This window comes from Coturnix japonica, chromosome 4 (assembly GCF_001577835.2).
Source record: "Coturnix japonica isolate 7356 chromosome 4, Coturnix japonica 2.1, whole genome shotgun sequence".
NCBI classification, from domain to species: Eukaryota; Metazoa; Chordata; class Aves; order Galliformes; family Phasianidae; genus Coturnix; species Coturnix japonica.
Window position 1 is genome coordinate 289,713 of NC_029519.1, and position 23,511 is coordinate 313,223.

General features: G+C 46.3%; 1 protein-coding gene across 2 annotated transcripts; it reads left to right on the forward strand.

The window, feature by feature from the left end:
* Window positions 1–972: 972 nt before the first annotated feature.
* Window positions 973–23,242, forward strand: LOC107312608 (probable G-protein coupled receptor 83). 2 transcript variants are annotated; one of them, XR_004307036.1, is made up of 5 exons: window positions 973–11,417; window positions 13,116–13,241; window positions 14,891–15,024; window positions 15,542–16,415; window positions 19,188–23,242. XR_004307036.1 is itself a non-coding variant. In XM_015860204.2 (4 exons), the coding sequence occupies exons 1-4, from the start codon at window positions 11,040–11,042 to the stop codon at window positions 16,161–16,163; spliced, it is 1,260 nt and encodes a 419-aa protein (XP_015715690.1). In that variant the 5' UTR covers window positions 973–11,039; the 3' UTR covers window positions 16,164–16,975. The 2 variants fall into 2 exon arrangements, 1 of the variants encoding a protein (XP_015715690.1); XM_015860204.2 differs by lacking the exon at window positions 19,188–23,242 and having other exon boundaries at window positions 15,542–16,975.
* The last annotated feature ends 269 nt before the right edge of the window (window positions 23,243–23,511 follow it).

Here is a 23,511-nt window from a genome sequence, read left to right on the forward strand (position 1 = left end):
CTGAAGGGGCATCAGAAAAAGTATCACAAGCAGAAACCTCTGCCCAACTTGGGAGACGTTTGGATGTGATTCAGGGCTACTTTGCTTCAGATTAAAAATTCCTAATACCTCCTGCAGGCAAGATTTATGTGCAACAGAGCTGCACTGGTAGCGAGCTACATAATACCTTATTTGGCAGCGTTAGGACTGCTGTTGTTTTGAACGTACAAAATGAGACATCCTGTTCCCAACAAGATTTTTATTGTTGATCTTTCATATTGCTAAACTCTGGGAAACTCTGGGAGTACACAGACAGGAAGACTGCCATTCACTTCAAAGAGATCAGAAGTAGGACTAAAGACAGGAATAACCTTTCAGCTCAAGTTTCTTTTGAGAAATTAGGCGTGTTTTCCTAAATTTCAGCTTAGTCTCTTAACAGCATCTTTTTTTATGCTCCTGAGAAGCCACATAAGCCACGCCTGTGCTTCCAACAAAGCCTTCATCTCAGCTGAGCTGAAGGAAAGTGACATAGAACAGCACGTACATCAACCACGTTTCTCCAGCAGATTGTTCCTCTTCCATTCACCATCTCCTTGGCGCCAGCATAGAGAAGTAGTAAAGCAGCACAGCCTGTATTTTATTCTAATTTTGTTATTTATTTATTTTCCTAGGGCTGCCTCTTGTGTTGTTGTCAATATAATCACAGCTGTTCTCGTTCTGAAACATTTAACAAAGTCCCAGGTGCTTGTTATATGGAGATGATAATTAAGGTAATGTTTTGTGAAAGAAATCTTACTTTAAGATGATCAGCTCCTCATGCATTTGGGTTGCAGTGGAGGCTGTCACAGTAAGTCACAGGGTTGCTCTTTGAAAGCAGACTCCTTTATTTCAGCAGCCTGAGGAGCTCTGGCGGTGGTGCAAGGTGGGAGGGGTGCTTTGTGCAGTCAGTTCTGCTTTCTCGGAGGTGAGTGGCTGCTGCTGGTTCTGCTCTGCTTCTCGTTTTGGGTTTTCTCCTCTTTCTCTGGGGAGAAGATTCTCAAACTTTTAGGTTATCTTTGGTTCCTGGAAGCTCTTTTTTTTCATTGTGGGTTTCAGGACTCTTGCCAGGGCTGTGTGATCTGTTGAAGGTCAAAGAAACTGCAGGGTATCAGAAGAGAGCCTTGCGTTTGTTTAATTGAGTCCTCCCAGTCTGAAGAGAAGTTCTGTAGTCCAAATAACCCATGGCAATACAGAGCAGAAGAGAGAAAATGTAGGAAACTGTCATCTGTGTTGGAAACCTTCTATCCTGGAGCTTTCACAAGGATCTTTTATCTCTACAAATTCTGAGAGCTGGGGAAGGTGTAATGCAATATCAGGCTTAATTTCTTTATCCTATCCTGCAGTTCCTTGCTTTCAAGCTTCTCTTCCAAGCTGAGAGCATTCTAAATTTCTAGACACAATTGTAGCTCTTATAGGAAATTACTTATCATGATGATTGCCTCCCCAGCAGCATCATTCCCATTTGAAATTCACCAATTTTAAAGAAATGAATTACACTATAATAACTTCATTCTTTTTCTAAAGGCACACGAGTTCTTGACAAGCTGCATTGTAAAGCCAAACCTTCCGGACAGTTTGACTCAGTAATTTCTTTCCTTAATACGTTCCTCACTGCACCAATGGGCCCTGTTGTCTGGGATTCAAGCCTTGGTTTTTCAAACAGCCAAAGGAAGAAGAAGAAGAAGAAGGAGAGGAAAAAAAAAAAAAAAAAAAGTTTTCAACTATTTTTTAGGAACATTTTTGCATTTTTGTCTTTATCATGTTAGGTACTTCCAGAGCAATGTGCAGTTCAGAGCTCAGAATAGCTCTTGCTGAGCAGTCTCCCTACTGATTCACTGCAGATTTTACATTAAGAAGTTCTTCAAGTTACTTTGATTGGAGGACGTATGGGACGCTTTGCACTCCCACTTGTAAGTCATGCTGGGGGGATGTAGGGAAGCACAGATGCCTACCTGCTATTCCTTCACTCACTCACAAGCCACTGATCTCAGATACTGGTGTGCTGGGCAGAAAAACAAAGCTAAAATGTTTCTGCTCTGCTGATCACCAGTAATTGACAGTACTGTTAAAAATGTCCAAATAAATGTTACGAGGAGTTTACAGAGAACTTCCAGAGAGGTTTTAGGGAGCAAAGTGACTTCCTGGGGAAGGCTTGAACTTCAGGGAGGCGGAGGACAACAAGCACAAACTAGATGTGGTGGTTGATGGGTCCTTGCTGCTCAACCCAATGACCCTGGACTTGGAGGATTGTTCCCTGTTGGTCCCAAGGCAAGTATAAGAGGTGTAACTTGTTTTTGTGAAGGTTTTGGGTAGTATAAAGCTACTGGCAATGCACCAGCTGAACAGTGAGGAGAAAATCCATCCGTGCAACTCCTTAGAAAAAGGGCTGTTTCCCAGGAGGGCTTGGAGAAAGGTGTGAAGCCAAGAGAAAGCTTTCATGGATATACAGCTGGCACAGCTGGATCTAATTTAAGCTGTCCGGCTTACTTCTCCCCAGAAAGCAAAGGAGAAAGAAGCAGCAGGATCCATGAAAGCAACAGGAAGTTTGGATGTTGGACAGAGGAGGCAGCAGCTGTGTAATTATGCATAACAAAGCAATTTTAGGAGGTTTTTGCTCATTCTTGTATAGTAGCACATCTTTTTGTGCCGCTGCAGCTATAATTTGGCTGCACGCTGAAATGGATCAGCAGGAGGTGGGGGGTCGTTAAAAAATCCTTAAACAGGCACAGCAGTGGCATTCACCCGGACCCCTCCATATGGAGACATATAGGTCCAGGCTGAGAGGTCAATAGCCTCCTGCAGCCACCTCCAATTACCAGCAGCCAGGTCTGCACACACTTCTGCAGGGAGAGGTGTGAGGTGCAGGCATGCTGCTGGGCTGCTTCCAGCCAACAGACCCTTACTGGTGCCTGGTTTCAGAGCACCAAAATGAACAATGCTGCTTGCCAGTTGAGTCATTTGGAGCACAGACAGCTATTTTGGGGTAGGACTCAGCCTGCTAATGTTGCCATTATCAACATTTTATACTTTTCCATTATGGAGCATGTAGTGTCTCTATCCCTGCTTTTGGAGATAAGGGACTTACAGATCATTCAGGAACATGATTTGAGCATCTGAAACTGCAAGGAAGCGGTAGTGTGGGTTTTGTTCTTGAAAGCTTGGAATGTTACTGATTACAATGGATGTGACAATGAAGTTAAGGAGAGAAAACAATGCACTGGAAAATTCTGGATTTGTTGTGATTATTGTAGGAGAAATGAATGGAATGCAGATGAAAATGAGAAGACTTTGAAGGCAAGGCTTTTTTTTTTCTGTATTATAAATGAATATCAGTGGGAACAGTCATTAATGTTTCAAACTAACCCCAGAAACACAAATATTTCAAGAAAGAAAGAAAAAATCTCAGAGTAAAAGCCATTGAAAGAGGCTGGGAATATTAGAAGGACTAAAGGATGCCAGTGGGAGATGTTTGGGCTAGAAGAGATGTAGGATGATCTGTAAAATAGATGAACCCTACCTGGATGAGGCTGAGCTGCCTCCCAGGAGCCCTCTGAAGTGTTTCAGAGCTTCTCACTTCACACTTCCTTTCAATTTCTTCCTTGTGCATCACTTAGTAAAGGAATTTGGAGGTGTTTTATTTTCCCTTTTGCATATTTATAGCTGTTAGTAAAATCAAGCAGGATTTCTGTCATTTCAGAAACTTCAAAGCAGTTTTAATCTAGTGCAGCTTCAGATCTACAGTGGGGCAGCAAACTGGTGCATGTGGACTTGCAGTATGGATGAGGAGTCCCTGTCACGTCCCTGGTCCTCAGGGCCAGTGACCACATTTCTCTGCACGTCCTAACAGGGTATGACCCCAGAGATGAACAAGAAAAATGTGCAGTAGTAGCACAAAAATAAATGTGAATGAGAATTCTGATCATTCCTCTATGAGTCCACAGTGTTGGGGAAGAAGGAAAAGCAAACTTCTCTTTCACTTTTACTTATTGCTTAGCTCAGGTGTGGTACTGAGTGTCCCTTATCCTCTTTCTCAAGTCCCTTGTGATTTCTTTTCCTACAGACTATTTTGGGATGTGTATCTGATGCTTCATCCTTCAGAGCTATAACTCCTTTTGTAATCCTGGCTGTTTGGAAAAGATGCCTCCTGTGAGAGGCAGCCCACGGTGGTATCTTCTGCAGCAGCCTCACAAGGGAGGGATGCCCTCACTGTGCCAGAGCTCTGCAGTGTGTCAGACTGTCCTGAGAAGTGCGTCTGTCCATCCTGGGGCTTACCAACTATTCACTGAGCTGGGACCTATGAGATGTATTTGGTGATCACAGCCCAGTGCCAGGGAGGTGACAGCCAGCTGAACAGTGAGATGTTAGCAGTAACATTGGCAATCATGTGATTTTACTCCTGCTCATCCACAGCAGTACCACCAAAAGACCTGAGGAATATCAAAATACTTTGTACAAGCAGTGGAAAAAAGCTTAAGTTATGATAATTTGATACAGTGGTGGGTTGCAATATTTAACATATTAGATATTTCTGGAGTTTTATTTTTCTGGAATCAGTGCTGGCACATCCAGTGTGTCGACAGCCTTGTGAACAGGAGAGTAATTAGAGTGGATGAAAAGTCCCAGATTTCTCAGCCTGTCCCCATAGGGGAGGTGCTCCAGCCCTCTGACCACCTTTGTGGCCCTGCTCTGGATTCTCACCTGTCTGTGTGCCTTCACCAGGGGAGGGCTGCTTCAACACAGCAAAAGAAGTTGTACTTGTCACCTTATGTGTGCATGCAAGATAATGGCATCCATCCAGTCATCTCTTCTGCCCCCTCCACAAACTCACTCCTTTGTGGGATAGCGGTGAGAACAGAAGCTCAAACCTTACTTTGAGGAGATAGGCAGTCTTAGCATCTTCCTTTCCCGTTGCTCCTCACAGAGAGGATTTTATTTTCACTTTGAACAAATGCATCAAAACTGTGCAGCACCCGTTCACCTCCAGGTAAGTTGTTCCTCTGTAAGGAAAGTAGAGCTTGAGGAAGAGGGCCTGAAACTGGTTAGTGATGTTCTCTTTGGAGCAACTGCTTGAACAAGCTGTACACCTCCCACTCCATTTGCAGACCAGCACCTTCCAATTATACAATTCACTTCTCCCTTTGTTTGCTGATGCCATTTCTTCAGAGAAGTAAGCAGATAGAAATTGCTACATTCTCTATGTGTGTATGAGCTTGTAGGCACCTCTGTCCACAGCCCTGCCTTCTGGACCCTGGTGCAGCATCACCTGGGGCAAGGGCAGCGCCAGTCCACCCCAAATGCAGAGTAAGCTGCATTCTGTGCTCCCAGCAAGGCTGAGCAGCCAACATCAAGTCTCAGCTTTGGATCAGAAGAGAATGATGATCTCAGTAGCAGGGCTTTCTTTTTTTTTTTTTTTTTTTATTCCTTCTGAATTTGGCCCTGAGGCACAGTTATCAGCTCTGGAGGCATCAAGCATTGTAATTTTCAACAGTGTGAGGTAAAAGCTGGTGGGAAAACAGATGCAAAAGACATTTAACCTGTTCTGATTGGTCACGCTGAGCAGCTGGGCATGAGGGGACCTGTGTCTGGCTCAGCTTTGTTTGTTGCTGTCAGATGCAGAACTCTGCTCCAATTCAAAGTAATTTTCTGGAATACAGTTGTGCTTGTCCTTTGGAGATTGGTTCTTACAGTTGTTTTCCCTAATAATATACCTTTCCCCACTAAAATCATAGACAAACCTGGCAATAAGGGGAACTAGCAATTCCACATACATTTAAAAGCAGCACAAAGAAATGCCTCCATCTCCTCAGCCCGGTAAGCAAAGATAGAAGCAGACGTGTGGTGACTGTGTGAGAGCTGGGGCAGAGATGCTCTGAAGAATCCCCATTGTGGAGGGTCATTTTTCTGAGCACTCTGCTGGGTGCCCCAGAGGGAGAAAAAGTGTGTGTGAGGGCTTCAGAAAGGTGCTCAGAGCACCAGCAGGCTGAGCTGGAATTTGTATTCCCTGGACTGGAACCCTGCCATGGGAAGAATAGGCTACTGGGGGAGAGGGGCTTTGTTTCCTACCATCTCCCTCAGAAGTGACAGCCCAAAATACAGTTGTTTTAAATAATTTTCCTTGGTTTTGCAGGCATCCAGACTTGGTGTAGTGAGCCAACATTCACAGACTGTCCCCTTATGTCAACTGCTTGGGCTGTGCTGGGATCTCACCAAACCCAGCAGTCAGCCTGAGTGTGGGAGCATGAAAAGAAAAGAGAGAGAACAGAACTGCACTTGATTTCATTGAAATTTGGAGCTGACAGAAGCTGAAACAAAGCAGAAATAATGCAATCAATTGTCTGTGAAGTGCATAGAAAACTGCTCTCCTTTACAGCAGATTTCAGGTCTGTGCTCAAAGCCATTCATACTGTGACAGCTGAATCCTGGCAGGTCAGTGATAGCATTGGGTATGACACTATGTTACCACAGGCAACAGCAGCCACAGGAGCTGAATGCTCTTCATGGCCTCTGTGTCTGATTTCTTTCCTTTCTGCAAAGCCCCCCTCTGCCAAGCTCTATGACTGTCCCCCACCTCTCCCTTCTGAGAGAGGGAGCTCAGCTCCAGACTGATCTCAGTCCTGAAAACCAAAGGCATCACCATCAGCTTCCTCAGCTGATGCTGAATGGCTGAAGAGCTTCAGTTTTGTGTCTGCATCATTGAAGGTGGCATTAACTGGATGCTGAGCTGAGTCAGCAGGCATTGGGGAAAGAATCATTTGTGGTCTCAGCAGTGGGGTCCTGTCTGGGTCAGAGATGAATCACTTTGACAAGGGTACAGAGTGCTGCACATGGAAGGGGCACACGTTTGGGTGCTGCACTGAGTCATGGCAGAGTTCACAGAGCTGAGATCAGACTGCAGAATTATTGCTTCCTAAATAAGCCCTGTCCACACCGAACACATCAATGTTATTGCCATCAGCAGAAATAGAAGGAATTAGTTGTCAGGGAGTGTTTCCAATTTAAATGTTAGCAGCTGTTATTATTTCAGTGAGGCAAATTTTGTGATTTTGAATTTTGAAGTCTGCTCTCAGTAAATTAGAAATAATTATGTAACAGCCAGGCTGTGTCTGCAATGGATCTCAGTAGTTATCAGGAGAGGAACACAAGCAGAAGACTGCCTGATGTCAGTGGGGGTGAAGGGATATGCAGACCAGAACTTATGTTTCCAAATGCTGCAGACTGAGCCCCGGGTGCCTCCTGCAGCACACAGAGCTTTGGGTGCTGAGCACCTCACATGGAATGGCTGTGCATTGCTTGGCTGTGAACCGTGTGGCTTATGGCACTGCAGGCTTTGTGTGAAGCTGTTCTGTACCTCTACATAAAAATAGTGGACGTTTTGAATCGTCAGCATGTCTGAAATTCAGGGCTGCATTCTTTAATTCACAGTCACTCCATTATCACCAGTCCTGGGGGGGCTATGAAATCCTTTATCACGTCTGTGTAGTGTCCTGCACAATATCTGTGCCTGCTATTCTTGCATTTCTCACTCACAAGAGCAGTACTGCTCACTGCAAATTAAGAGGAATACAGCATCCTCAGGGCATTAAAGCAAATATACAAGGTAAGAATCCCAGATCAGAGCTTTCAAAGACTGTTCAAACTTTTATTCATATCACACCTGCTGTGTAAAGGGAAAAAAGAAATGGGGGATTGGTGTACAGATCGGGTTGCTTCTGCTCCTTCACCAAACTGTGTATTTAAAAAGAAAGTACAAACTGCTGGCTTCTCTGGAGAACTGCAGTCTTCCAAGGTGCTGTCTGATGCAATTGGCACATTGATGGGAATTTTAGTCATTTAGACTTAAGAAATGTAACGGTTGAATTTTCTCCCTCTTGTCCACACTGAAGCAATGAAACATTGCATCTTCCCCAGCTGTTTCAGCTCCAAACTGCAGAGCTCAGACATTTTCCCTTTCAAACCAGAAGTCCTCGACTGACTTTTGCAGCCACGTGGGCTCACACTCAGCTCTGCTGTGCCCTTAGGATGCTGCCCACTCCCTGTGGTTCTCTGCTGCTCTCCATCATTCATCCTGACGCAGGGGGAAATGGTTCAGACTGTGGATGTGTGAGCAGCTCTCATGACCTCTCATGGGCTGCAGGAGGCCTATACCCAGCACATACAACTGTGCTTGTAGAGAAACATATGGGCGCACTGTCAGAAAGCAGAGAAATGTACCTCCTAAGCATGGTAGGTACTTTGGAACTAGAAAACTGTCTAATGCAGTGGCCTTGTATATTTAGTATCACTCACATATTGTCTTATAAAATATTTACATACCTCATAAATATGGAATAAAGTAACTTGTAGGAACCTGTAGGGACAATCTTATTCAGCTTTTCTAGCTCATTATGCAGGTAATGAAAGCATTTTCCCTCTGCTAAGCTTGTTACATAATGGAGCTTTTGTCACTGAATTCTGACTTCATCAGCCAAGCGCGATCCAGACAGCTGATGCAAAAATCATAAATGGATTATGTATATTAAAGTATTTTTCATGACACTGAGGAATGGAGATATCGCTATCCGGGACTTTGGTTGATCTGAACAATTCAGCTGCAGACCCCACATCTGTGTAAACGATGTGACTACTCCCACTGGCATCATCCAAGCATAAAAGAATCCTCCTAGCTGAAGCAAAAGATATTACGATCAATTCATTTCACTTTGGGCCCCCAGAACTGCTGACATCCTTGGCTGTGGTCCTGGTAGTGCTCTGCCAATGGAATGTACCTGCAGTACTGTTAAGGAAGGGCAATGTGATGGATCTGCCAGATGATGTCCTGGCCACGTTTGGGCTTTCTTTGGACAAGTCTCAAAAATAGCTTTATAAGTTGTCTCTTGAACTGTCTACTCCTCTTTTTTAAACAAGCAGGGCTAATCACAAGATGAAGCCCAGAATTATCTACTAGAAGATGGATCGTTGTTAATGAAATCCATCGATAATGAAACTATTGATGTCCAGCACGCAGGGCTGTCCTTGGTGATGGATGGTGCTGGTTTGTGGGTGCACAAAGTGAATGGCCTCTCCTCTCCCAGGCAGTTATTTGCGATCACTTTAATTTCACACCAAAGCACAATGGGGTAAAGAAGAGATCTCTTTTACACCTCTGTTTACACCAGAATTACACCTATTTTACTCCTTTCTGAATTCAAGTATCTACATCCTTCTACTGAAAAAGAGTTAGGGAAATGAAGGCATCTTAATGTTTTTTTCCCTTAAAATCTTCACAAGAGCAGACAGGAACAAGCACTTAAAAATGCACACTGCTAAGGCTGTGATAACAGGACCTGGGGAGAAAGGCTTCATAGCTATCAGGTTTTGGCATGTAATGAAGATGAATCACGTCTTTTGAAACCCTTTCTTTAAAATTAACTTAAATGAAGGTGCAGCAGTGAGTGTTCTTGACCTTGGATACTTCTACAGAACGTACAGTGAAGATGATTGCTGAATTATATGGCTTATGTTTGTGAGATGGGAAAAAGTGCCAACAGGCACATGGAAGGTATCCTGGGGCTAAGGCAGGCGGTGACACTTGACCCCATCCTGGCTGGGTGGATTCATGCCCTTACAGAGCAGAAGCAAAGAGGAAAAAGCTGCAGCAGCACTCTGTGTGCTTATGCCTTGAACTAGTTGTGTGCTAGGCTCAGTCCCAGTGATGGGACTTATGGCAAAAGACATTCTGAATGGCCAAAGGTGTTATGAATTGCCAGGCCAGTGCTGGGATGCTGAGTCTGACAGAAAGGTGAAGCTGCCTTCATCTCCAACACATCACGAACCTGACTGCTGGTGCTGCAGCTGCCCACCTGCTGGCATAGGGCTCTGAACTTGGGTTGGGGCTGCACTGCAAGTGGCTTTGTCTGGAGAGGAAGGGAAGAAGATAAGGGATTCCTGCCCTTGCTGTTTCTTCCTTTCTGCTCCTGCTCTCCCACCCTGCCTCAGTGTCCAGCTGGCCAACCTGTGATAGAGTCACTGTGGACACCCAGCAGCATCCTGGAACTTCTCATTTCCACATAGCATTTCACTTTTTATGATGTGCTCTGCATCACAGGGGGATTGCAAATGGGACAGTGCCAGGCACAAAATGGGGAGCTCACTGGAGGCAGAACTCTTCAGAAGTTATGTCTTGTCTGCAGACAGTTGTAGTCTGTCTGCAGAAACTCTAGAAGGCAGCAGAAGAAAGATGCTGACATTTAGTAAAGCGGCTGCACCCCATCAAGCTTTTGAGCTGGGTACACAGAAAGGAGGGGAAGAAGATGGGAAAGAGGGAAGATAAGGGCACATCCATCTCTGTGTATTTTGCTGCTCTGCTAGAATCCGTGGATGCCAGATACTCCAATCACTTGTCTGTGGGGCTGCAATCCATCTCAGGGTGAGCCAAGAGGAGATACACTATTGGCTATTTCATATGCAGTGTGTCATCTGGCAGGCTGTATATATAGTAAGGAAAGCAGGGACCATTCAGACTCTGAGCAAAGCTGCTTCCAGTGAATATCTCTGAGATACTCTGAGGATGGAAAGAAACAGGAAAGGCTTCCTCTGCTTTTTTTGATTCTGATAAGCTCTGAAAACTGTTGGGAAATGCAGTGCTGATTGGTGGAATAGCAATAAAGCACTTTTCCAAGGAGAAATTGCGGGAGAAAAGAACAGTACCTGAAAGGAAATATTTTCTAGGATTTCTTCCTACATACAGAGAGGAAGATTTTGGGTATATTTCAGGATCTGAATCAGCTCCTGTGTACAGGACGTATGAGACTGAAAAAGAAGAGCAGCACCTGGAGAGTCCTGGAGCGCAGCCAATGCATGATCAGCACAGGAAGAAGGATCTGTTTATCAACTCCTTTGTCTGGTTTGTAACTGCAGGGCATATTTTTATAATGCAAACATGCATATTTCTCCCTGCAACCACTGAATGCAGCACCTGAGCTCCCAGAAAGGAGGAGGGCAGGGAAAAGTGCTGCTGGCCCTGGATCAGTGCTTCCTGAGCCATGAGCAGGCACACGTGGTTCCCTCTGCAGTACATTTCCAAGCCCTTCTGGAGAGCAGAGAATCACACCAGCACCAGCTTCCTCTTTACACGGTACAGCTTCCCAAATCAGTCCTTCTTCCACAGTGATTTGGACCTGGAGGACTTGGGAGACTTTGACAGTGGGACCAAATATGAGGGCGAATCCCAGAGCAGGACGGTGCAGGCGCTGCTGATAGTAGCTTATTCAGTGATCATCTGCATCTCTCTCTTTGGAAACACCCTGGTGTGCCATGTGGTGATCAAGAACAAAAGGATGCACTCTGCTACCAGTCTCTTCATCGTCAACCTGGCTGTGGCAGATGTGATGATCACCATCCTCAACACCCCCTTCACACTGGTAAGATCTGGGCAGGACTTAGTGGGGTGGGGAGCAGAGGTGTGTGCATGCATACATACATCAGCACCCTGCTCATACACAGAACTTCGTATCAGCTCTTTCCCCCTGCTCTTATCACTTGGTCAAGCTGTGTACTGTGCGTTGCTTTCCCCAGCTCCCCACGTGCAGATATGGGCTTGCTGCAGAGCTGGGGCTGGGTGCCTCCGTGTCTGAGAGCCTGCCGGGAGAGCCTCCCTCCTGCTACTGTCCCCTCTTCAGGACAGGGACGATACTTGGGTGTCCTGCTTGTGCTTTAGTGGGGAAGGGAGCCGGGATATGTTTAGCGCTTGAAGGCACAATTAGCTGTCAATTTGCTGTGGAAACGATGCAAACAGAGACACTGCTTGTGAAGAGCACTGCAGGGGAGCTGTGAGGTCTGTGCTGCGCTGTGCAGCTTGGTGCGCCTCTGACCAGAGCTGGGAGTCCTTTGTTTGCTCCCAGACACTAAATAATGGTTGCTATATAGAGAAAAACAGAGTGAGGTGGGAAGAATAGGCTGCTGCATGTCCTACAAGCGATGCAGCACAGGACTGTGTGTGTAGCTGAGTTAGCAAAGTCCTCTGGTTCTGAAGCATCCCAAGTGCTCCTACTGTGCTCCCTGGCCATACCTGCCTACAGCTCTCTTCCACCTTCCAGAAGCACTCCCTGCGTTGCTCACTTGAATTCCCCTTTTCTTAAACCAATCCTATTTCTTTGGTGGGGTTTCTCTGCTTTGCTCTGTTGGGATTATTCAGGGAGAGGACAGTGGGAGTGTTGGCACAGTGGTTACATATTAGGCATAGATAATTAGGGAAGTGTAATCCTTCTTAGAAAAGAGCATTTCATCAACTTTAGAGAAAGAGAAAATTGCTACAGTTTCATTGTCAGAGTCACTGTTACTGAATTGTCTCTATGGGAATATAACTAGTATTAAAACGGTATATTAGAAGGTATTATCTAGTCTTCACTAATTTTCTGTGTGATGTACATGCTGCAGTAAATGTGCCTTATTTCAAACTAGCATAATCTGCCTCCAGAATGAGTTATTTTAAACACTGTGCAGTAAGGAACAGCCAGGTGTGCCCAGGGAGCAAAACAACAGCAGGTACTTGGAATAACTGCTTCTGTAGGAAAATCACAATGATCAGTGCCTTCCAGGAATCCATAAGGAATGGCACTGAGCCTTTTTGCTGCACTCTCAGGCTTCAGACTCCTCACGCCCTCCCCAGCAGCAGTGGGATTTCATGCCTGGTAGAGATAATGTGGGCACCAGAGGTCAGATGGATGAGGAGGGCTCATTTCCTAGTAAAGCGTTAGTTGCTTTCTCAACTGGAGGGCTTATTTTTCCCCCGTTTGTCTAAGCTAGCTGTCACCTTTGAAATTGCTGTTGATGTATCTCAAACAATGTGATAAGAGGGAGCCAGCCTCAGAGATCAGTGTGGAGTGTAACACTGCCATCCCCACACTCCTGAGCAGCTGTGAGCTGCTGGGGAGGCTCCCAATGCAGAGTACCAGCTTCATCCCAACCCATCCACAAGTTCTTCTTCCACAAATTTATCTCTGAGTTTTGAACCTGTGGGGACTTCGTTGTGGCATTTCTTCCTTACAGTGCTCCCGGGAAGCTTATTTGCAACGCTTCAGACAATGCACAGTTCTAATCCCTTGTTGCCTGTTCTTCAGGTGCGGTTTGTAAGCAGTACTTGGATCTTTGGAAAGCTGATGTGTCATGTCAGCCGGTTTGTGCAGTACTGTTCCGTCCACGTGTCTGTACTGACCCTTGCTGCCATCGCTCTGGATCGTCACCAGGTACATGGTACACCTAACAGCTGTGTTTGCTAGAAGGTAGGGAGCTACATGTGTAGGTTTCCAGTTCCAGTTCCTGAAAACCTAAGTTGTCTTAGGAATAAAGGAATTGGGCTTAGGGATTCTGGATTTCATGTTGCTGGACAGAAACGTGCTTCTTCATGGTGATGGTGGTCAAACTAGAGAGGTTGTGGAGTTCCTTTCCTTGGGGACAAACCCAAACAGGAGTTTGGGGATAAACCCCAACATTTTTTGGGGATAAACCCAAACTATCCCAAACCCAACAGGAGGCAGCCCAGGGCAGCTTGCAAGTTATGCTTTCTTGCAGTGCTGGAGCCTGCAGTAATGGCTGTTACTAATAAGCCCAACAAATGGCACAGAGAAATTACGTTTAAAACAGTAACTGGTTCCTCTCCAATTGCCTGGGTTGTGCTCCGTCTGGTGTTGGAGCATAGATCATCCATTCCCATCCCAAAATGTCAGGCAGTCTGCTCATCCTACAGACACTGCAGCTCCTGAAAGAAAATTCTGGTAATGATACATTTGAATTAGTAGATTCTTTGTTGACGGCCAAGCATGGCTATACATTGAGATGTGTTTGTTTAGCTACAAGCAAACACAAAGAGTGCTGTTAAATCCAGAGCAGTAAGTTCCTCAGAACTGGAGTTAGCCAGCAGGAGCCAAGGAGATATAAACAGAAGTAAGCAGCAGTTGCCTCTACAGTTACTGCTAGTCCTGAGAGGTGGTAGAGCAGACGTGCTCCAGGGGAATTACAGAGGCTTGGTTAAGCATGTATTTATAACAAGATTAGAAAAAGCATGCAAAAAATACCAAGGACTTTATCAGCCAAGACATTACAGGGATGACACGATAGATCTGTTCTCAATTGCTATTTAATTGCATAATATAATCATTTGTAGTCCACCAGAGCTCAGTGCTCATTTGGCTTGTATGACTTCTCAGGTCATACTGCTGGTGGTGCTGAGTGTGTTTCTCTGCTCAGAGCCCTGGAATGACAGCAGCAGGTCACGCTTGCATTACTGTTTGTATATTCTGGCCTTTATCCTCTCAGGAGTTCAATAAATCCAGATCCTTCTGTCCACCTTGTAACTCTGAGGGGGCAGAGCTGGCACAGCATTTCAAACTGCAGTGTGGGGCTGCTTAGAGTGACCAAAACGTTGGAAAACGCCCCTCCTCAGCAGCAAACACTGCACTCTACCACTCCGTACCCAACACTGCGGGGACAAGCTGAACATGGAGACCAGCTTTCAAGCTTATTACTGCTGTGTTAGCCCAAGACTACATTGAGCTGTAAAGTTCTCAAGCACCACATCATATGGTTGCGCAAGTCCACCAAATGCCAAATGTGAATACCACAGCTGCCATCTGTATTTGAGATCTGTAGTAAATGAGAGACATTTTGTACTCCCCATGGTACAAACTAGAACAGACTCTTGGCTTGCAACTTCTACCATGCTTAATGTCCATGCTGAGTGCGCCTTCCTGTCGTGGAAAGCATGCATGCTGTCCAATATCAAATGCTCTTGGTTGGATGCAGATAAAATAAAGGTTAATTCTCTTTTCTAAAATCTGAAGCTCATTTTTATCAGTTGAGGACAATTTAAATCCACTGGACTGGTTGTTCTCTGCAGGTTATCATGCATCCCCTCAAGCCACGTATGTCTATGGTAAAAGGAGGGATTTGCATCATTATCATCTGGGTTATGGCCAGCTGCTTCTCACTTCCTCATGCCATCTATCAGACTTTGACAAGGTTTTATATCGGGTAAGACATTTACATAGTGCTTTTTTCTATGACACCCAGTTTAGTCAAGGTCATGCAGATTCTAATGCACGTTTCCCTGTCTGAGTTAGTGAAATAGGAGGTATGGGGAAGCAGAGAGGTCTCCCTCAGCTTTGAGTGGGCGGTGACTTTCTCTAGGATGGATATCATGTAATGAATATCAGTGAAGTTGCTTTCAGGGTTGTTGATTAATTTTGGCTCATGGATACATCACAGTCATCTGAGTCAGGCACAGACAGGAGATACTCTTCAGCATTAGAGGGCACGATTGCCAATATGGATAAATATTTCATTTATTTTTTTTTTTCTGAGGATATGTTTAAAATATCTGTACTGAGGCCAAAGCTCAGGCTTAATGTAGAATTCTCCATCGAAAGAAGCCCTCACCCCCATTACTGAATGAGTTCACTGCCTGCACCTTTACTGAGATGTCTAAGTGTGTCCTCCATGTGTTGTGTGTTGTGTGGTGGAACTGACAGCTCTCTTTCTTTGATCCCAGGAACAGAACAATACGAACAGTATGCCTCCCCAGCTTCCCTCCTCCTGCTGATCTTTTCTGGAAGTATTTGGACCTGACTACGTTTGTTCTCTTGTATGTTTTACCCTTGCTTGTCATCTCCATTACCTACACCATGGTGGCAAAGAAGCTCTGGCTGAGAAATGCCATTGGGGACGTCACCATGGAGCAGTACTATGCCCATCAGAGGAAGAAGAAGATGACACTGAAGATGCTGATGGTGGTGGTGATTGTGTTTGCAGTGTGCTGGTTCCCTCTGAACTGCTACGTGGTGCTGATCTCCTGCAGGGCCATCCACAGCAGCAATGCTCTGTACTTTGCTTTCCACTGGTTTGCCATGAGCAGCACTTGCTACAACCCCTTCATTTACTGTTGGCTGAATGAGAACTTCAGGTCTGAGCTGAAGTCCCTGCTGTGTGTGTGTCGGCGGAGAAATGCAGCCCAGAGCCATGCCCTGCAGTCCATCTCCCCTCCATTCAGACCTGCCTGGTTCGAGAGTTGCCGTTACAAGAGAGGCAGCACCTGCCAGAAAACAGCACCATCCCAAAGGAATTCTACCAAGACAGACATATCCAGTGTTCAGCCAATTGTGGCAGAACAGTAACCCCCAGTAACCCCTCACAAACAGGAGCCTCACCAACCTCAGGCAGGACTGTGTGGCTCCGTGCCTGGCCCTGGGAGCAGAGGTGCCCTCACCTCCAGGTGCTGGCTGAGCCACACACAGCAGTGTTATCCCATCGGGAGCTGCCAGACCTGGACTGCTAATTTGGTTCATTTACAGCACCGACACAGAGCCTGCATCCCAACATGGACCCCAGGCCTTTATTGTAAGGAACAGAGGGATGCACAGAGAGGTGTACGTAAGCATGAGGGGTGGGGAGAGCTGTTCACCCCTGCAGGGTGGTTGTCACTTTAACTGTGACAAAAAGAGATCTGTAGGTTCACCTCAGAGGCTGTCAGCTTCTTCTGCATGCTTCTGTGAAGCTGTTGGGCTGGTAACCTGAAGGCAGACTTGGCTTTGGATGGCTGCAATTGTTAAGTGATCCAATGCTAATTGTGCAGGAGAAGAGTTTGCAAGTTGAATAATGATTAGCTGACCTGGTAGCTGATAAAACTAATGGTGTGACCTTCTTTCACTGTAGATTTTGTTCATTTTTTGAATTTTTGGTCACTGACTCAGAACTAAGAATTGCTCCCTGATCTTATCCTGTTTTCTATACAAGGAAAGCCAATCTGTCACAAAGCCATTATTTGCACAGATGTCAGTGTCTGGTGAGAGTGAACCCAATGCTTTATGTGACAAAATGAGAAGCCATTATGTTTTTTTCCTGAGAAAAAGATTATTTGGCTTTATGGGATGGAAAATCACCCTCCGCAGCATCTTTGCTGACTCTTAAACTTTGCTTTTTTCTCGTTCATTTTTAATATTCTCTTGTTGAAAAAGTGGTCCAGTGGTCAAAGGGTTTTCTATGGACATCCATGTCACAGAAATCTGGTGTAAAGCTGCCCCGTGGATGGCATAAAATCCCCCAGGTTCTGTACTGAAAGCCTGGCGTGCCACCACAAATGGGGATGGAAAAGGGTCTCCTCAGAGATAGAGACCAAAGGAGCAGGGGTGGAATTGGGGGACCAATCTGCTGGGAAACTCTGCAGGCCTGGCGGGTGGCACCCAGTGTGTGCTATGGCATCTCATCTCACACCCACTCTGAAAGGTTTGCAAGACAGGAGCCTATTTTTCAGTTGGAATGTTTCACACTGATGTCTCGGCATCACGAAATTATTTGTAAGATCAGCACTGCCAGCAATGCTCACTTATTTCACCTTTCACTCTGCTCGTTCAGCTCACACCCCCCTTCCATTTGCTAAAATGCTGAAACCTCTGTGGTTTCCTTTGATTTATCCCAGCATATTTTGATGAGGAGCAGACGTTTCAAGTGAGGAAAAACTGTTTGCCCAGCGTGGGTAGCTGCCAATTCAAACTTCACAGAACGGTCTGTGGCTGCAAGGAACATCTGTATGTTTTGCTAATTCAAATTTCACTTTGCACCTTATTCCCCAAGGGAAGTACTACATTAAATAAGGATGAAGGTCTCATCCACACAAAAGTTTCCATAAAACCCAGAGCTGAGATGCTAAGAATTAACGAGTGGTTCTGAATCAGCCACTGAGAAACACAACAGCCAGTATCATTAAGCAGCACAAGATTCAGAGTGTTCCCAGAGACACTCATGTGCATTTACTGGAAGAGCCTTGGCACAAAGGAAATCACCTAATATCAGGTCAACATCTTTGTAAGTGTTTAAACAGGTCTGCAGTGATAGGAAGGACTTTTGACTCCCATTCTAAAAGCATCTCAAGAAGCAATTTTCTCACCCTTTCTTTGAAAGTAGAGTGAGAATGGAGCTCTCCTCCTTTTTACAGTGCTTTTGATTTACACCTGCTTCCCTCCTGCTTTGATGGGCTGATAGGAAATAACCTGGGTGGGGTCAGGAAGGCTCTTCTCTGTCTCCTGAATGAGGTACCCAGGAAGGATGAGCTGGGCTCAGCTCTCTGTAACTTGTCCTGCTGAACTCACCTCAGTGCATGTTGGAACTGCTTCCTCCACTATTATCCTGTAATGCAAAATCCAAAAATATGTGTGGTCCTGAGAACCAAAACCCAATTAGAGAGCAAACGGACAGTCAAACCCTTCATGCAGCACTGTGATCGTGACCTAAATGCTGTTTGCAGCTACCACTGGATGCTGTTAGCATAGCAATAGCTGCAACCCTCGCAGACCAGAAAGCACTTCTGCAGGTGCTCTGCAGCACTCCCAGGCCTGGCAGTGACCGAAGCCTTTCGTTCAGGTCAGTGCCTCCTGTAAGGACCAATTTCCGCCATCAGCATTTCAAATACCTCCTAATGAGTGCAGAAACTGTGGCTTAGGCAGCTGCTGGGGCTTTACCCTGCATTATCCTTTCAGGTGATGAGGACAGGTGGTTGCTACCTCCTGATGGGTTCTGAGCAGCCCAAGCACCCACACTGGCCTGTGGTCTGTCCAGCAGATTGTCAAAAGCCACATAGACTAGAAAGCAGGGTGCCTGGCAGCAGGTGGAAGTAATGCAGCTTATCTCATTTTACATCTCTAAAAGAAGGTGTTGGTCTAGGCTATGTCGTTTCCTGCCTTAGCCAGTACAGATAGCAAAGTGGGCTCCCCGTCAGCACCTGCTTTCTTGCTCTTTGATGTGAGACAATGGCTCAGGTTATGCACGGTTGGATATTAGGAAACATTTCTTCTCTGAAAGAGTGGTGAGGTGCAGGAACAGACTGCCCCGGGAGTGGTGGAGTCACCGTCCCTGGAGGTGATCCAGAATCATGAAGATGTGGCAATTGGGGACGTGGTTAGTGGGCACAGTGGGGATTGCTGCTTGGGCCTGGCTTTTCCAACCTTGATGTTTCTGTGATTCCATGGCTCTTCTGCCCTTTCTCAGCCAGCATGGGAAGGCTGAGCTGCCTTGGAACTGGCAGAGCTCAGTATTGCTCTGCTGTGAGCGCTGCTGCTTAAATTCAAACTCATCCCAGTGCTCTGCTTTGTGAGCAACGTTGTTGAAAGAGTTGTACACAAAATCAACGTATTTTCTCTTATCAGGAAGAGGTATCGGTTGTCAAACCTCTTGTTTTTCACGGGAGGAAAAGGGAAGGAGAAGAGCAAAGAAAATACACCGTGGAAATCCACGCCCGTCAGACTCAGCGGGGAACGGCGGGACGGCGCCGTGCGTGGCCGCCAGGGGGCGCCACCCCACCGCACTGCCAAGCGAGGCCGCTAGAGGACGCTGTGACACCGCGGTCTCGGCTTGGCCCGCCCGGCGCCGCTGCTGTGAACGGGAAGGGCAGAGGCTGTGGTCAGCTCGGGCATCTCTTTAAAGTGTTGCTTTTTCTGTAGCTCTGTGATAGGATGAGTGAAAGACTTCTCTGAGAATATTTTTCAATCACGTCAGGATGTGTTTAGACTTCAGAAATACGCTATGAGCTCGAACGCCGTTTTGGAACCCCGGGCAGCGGCAGCTGTGTCCGTGTCCGTGTCCGTGTCCGTGTCCGTGTCCGTGTCCGTGTCCGTGTCCGTGTCCGTGCCTGTGATCGGCTCCCATCGCTCCTTAACGCCGGAACTGAGGCTCTGCAGCGCTGCCCGCTGCCCTGGCACTGATCTGCGGGGCCTCGGACGTACTGAGTGTGTGAGGAGTTCTGTATCGAAGTTAAAAGGACGCATTAAAATAAATGAGATAAGGTATCCTGGCTGCGTGCTCCTAATGCAGCCCAGCCAGATAACTACAATGGGACCCGAGTTCTCAGCAGTGATAGCGCAGGTCAGCAAAGGAAGCGAAGCAATTACGTTCCAAACACACTTTGCCGATGGATCTCAGCGAGCTGGGTTGGTAGGCAGACTACGGCAGAGCCTTTTGTGCTCCCGACCATAGAAAACAATCAATAGAAAAGCTTAACTTCCTGGACCTGCGCTGAATGCTAAGTTAGCAGAAGAGTACCTCATTATTATACTACTTTTTTACAAGGAAACAGTGGACAGAGGAAATGTGACTCAGTGCAAACACTGGGATAAAAAGGTACTGTGCAAATGAACAAACAAACCACTTGCAAGCAAGCTCCGCTGAGTGCCACTGTCGCATTCTTGTTGAGTCTCAGGGCATTTTAGGACCCGCTCCAAAAGGGTTCTTCGTTATTCATACAGCTAAAAATAGAGCTGACGTCTCAACCGCAGTGCTCAGCCAAAGCTCAGAGCCAAAGAACACTGATTCATTGAATCCAAACCTTTGGGCTCTTCCAGAAAACCACAAGGTAAGGTGACAGAAGTTCCAGTGAAGTTGATCCAAACGTTGACAACGTCAGCCTTTGTCCTCTGACAACGCCTCTCCTTTCCAGATTATGACTATTAGCTAGTAAGAATATTGTAACTAAATATACACAAAAGCCAGAGATTGCAAAACAGTCGCCCCGGGGATGTTAAAACAAACAGAAATCCCACATGTATTTTTCCTCTTTCAGTGTCTGCCAAGGTCCAATTGCTGCTCTGAAGGCTGCTTTGTGCCATTTTTGTTTTTTTTTTTCCTCCATTCCTTCTCATGAATGGACTTTTGTCCACTCTCCTTCTACAACCTCCACATTAGGCTTAGCATCGTAAGACTCCATATTTTTCATATGGAAAGCCCGATGTATGCAAGGCTTGCTTCTCTCAGTTCACTGTCAGAGGAAAGGATGAGAACAGAGATACGATCTCTGTCTGCTGGGAACCACTGGGAAAAAAAGGAGGTAACTGAAGAGACTTCTGGGGAGGAATGACAAGTAGAGCAATGACTCTCGTCAGAGGAGGGGGTGGGTGATGCTGCAGGTTGCAGGCTGAGCTGCCTCAGGAGGAGCAGAAAGAAGAGCACAAACCCTTACCCTGCTTCCCTTACCGCATCCATCAAAGCCCCCTTTTCCACTGTTTTAGCAGCTGACAGCTGAAGATATAAACTTAGTCTCTTTTGAATTAATGCTGTGGTAAAACTCCTCTGAAGGAGCACTGCAGAAATCACACCCACACCTCACTAACACCTACAAACCCTCAATACTGACAGCAACTGCCTCATGTTTGCAAAAGTTCTGGGAGCGTTTGAAGTGCTGAATGCTGCTGTTCTATGATATCTGCCCTTCCTTCTCCTCCCACAAGCGTTTTGTCTGTCTCAGTGTGATGCTGCACTGACAGGCAGAGAGGAGCAGTGCAGTGCACAGCAGCACTGGCAGCACAGCTGCTCTGCGTTTGCAGCTTGGGATCGGATCTCACCCTTCACCTGTTGGGCTCCTTTGTTACTTCAGAACAAGAAAGTTTCAGTATTTCATAGGGCATCAAAGACTTCCCAGCTTTTGGCTGAGATGTAAGAACAAAGCACGCAATTCTCATTATGTATTTCATCATTATTTTCCCCTCCTTTGTCATTTCTATCTGAAAGGGGAAAAAAAAATAAATCACGGGGTGTTATTAAAAATACTTAAATCTTGCCATCATCTCAAGTTGAAACGACACTGCTTACAGCTGCTTTAATGCACACTGCCAGCTCCTGTCACGTAACCCACAGCATTGGTACTCAGTCAGTAATGGGGAGAGTGGAAAGTCATCAAAAAGTTGAAAGCTGATAAATTCAGTCTAACAAGATTGCTCCACTCAGCCCAGCTGCTCTGCTTGTGCAGAGTGGTGCTTCAGGGCACAGATGCTGAAGGCAGAGCCTTATGGGAAGGAACAGCTCTGCCCACATCCCAGAACTGTTCTTTCACCTCCCCAAAGCAAGACCAGGTGCGAAGTGCTGGCCATGCCCAGGGCTGGCTGTGCTGTTCTCCTCTGGTGCTTGAAACTGCGCAAAGCTTGGGGGGTGTGGATGCCACCTTTCCCCCTTTTCCTTGCATTGCTGAGGATATGAGAAACCAAAGCTGGAGCAGGAGGGATGTGGATGCTGCTCCAGGAGGGGAGGCTGCCATTAGGGCAGCAGCTGCTCATGGCCAGAGGGGACACCCACCTGTTTGTGTTGGAGCAGGTGTCACAGCTTTAAAAAATGAGGGCTTCTATTGTCCCAAACTCAAAATGTGCATCAAGGTCACAACATGCTGGCAGCAAACTGAGGCTGTGGATCCTGCTAAATGAAGTGAGGAAAGGAATCAAAGCCTGTTGATGATCAGATGTGTCTTTGCTAACTGAAACCACTCTATGACTCTGATGGCTGCCAGCTGGGATGGTGGCAGTCTTCTGGTGCAGCTGCATGCACCCCAGCAAGCTGCATGGTGGTACCACTCAATCACCCAGAGCTCATTTCCCTGAGCCCCCACCTCCTGTGGCTCCTGTTCCCAGGCACCTGCTCTGCTCTCAGCAGGTGGCAGAGCTGCTGTGCCCTGGTGACAGGGAGGGGAGGTTGCTGCTGGGGCATTTCCTTCTGACTCATTCTTCTGTACCTCTCTTCTAATGTCCTCAGTTGGTTCTCCTGCCCTGCAGGAGGACCAGTAATGGTGAGCTTGCTTTAGGAAGCTCCAAAGAGTGGATGTTGAACCAAGATCCTTGGGGTTTTGTTGTGAGAGGCACCAAGAGGAATTTGGAGGAAGCATCCTGCATTTAGGGAGAGCCAGGAGCTGTGTGCTGTAAGCACATCTGTCCAGCTGGCAGCAGAAGTTTGAGGCTCTTTTCCATGCCCTGCCCCTCCAGCAGCAGCTTCAGGGGTTCTAGGAACACCTTCTTATGACTAGAACTGAGTTCTGCTTTGCTCACTGTCCCAAGGGGAGATGGCTCCTGCCTGCACATCTCATGCCTAAGACTGAAAACTGAAGGGGTATTTTTGCTTCAGCTGTGGTTCCTCTTTTAACAGAAAAGAAACAAAGCTCAGCTTTGCCCCCAGGATATCTGTTCCTTGAAGGACTTTAATCTGTTTTACACTTTGCAGTTTTGCAGACTGACTGTTTACAAGATCACTACTCTAAGTATGATTTTTCTTTTCCTTAATTTCCTGAAACTCTTTAGGCTTTAACAGCAGCTCCTAAAGCAAAGTACCCAGCAACATGCACTGCTCTAGGAAACTCACACTGTGATGTGCTCAGCTCTGCAGTAATTACTGTGTGTGTGTATAAATGTCAGTTCCACTTTCTTTGTGGCCCCAAATTTATTAAATTAACTGGATCTTCTACTTCCTTCCTGGTCCATTAAAACATTTCTCCCTCCTTGTTATCGCAGCCTCTTTGTGGCTACCTGAGGAGATAGCCCTGGTATCTCTCCAGCTAAGGCAATGCAGAGTGAGGTTTTCACTTTTCATGGTGAACCCCACTATTTTTATATTAGGGCATCCCAGCCCCAGGTTTATTTTCCCCTTCTTAATGTATTTTGCTCAAATGTAGTGGCAACACTCAGTCACAGCCTGCACCAGTGACGGAGCTCCTGGTGGGAA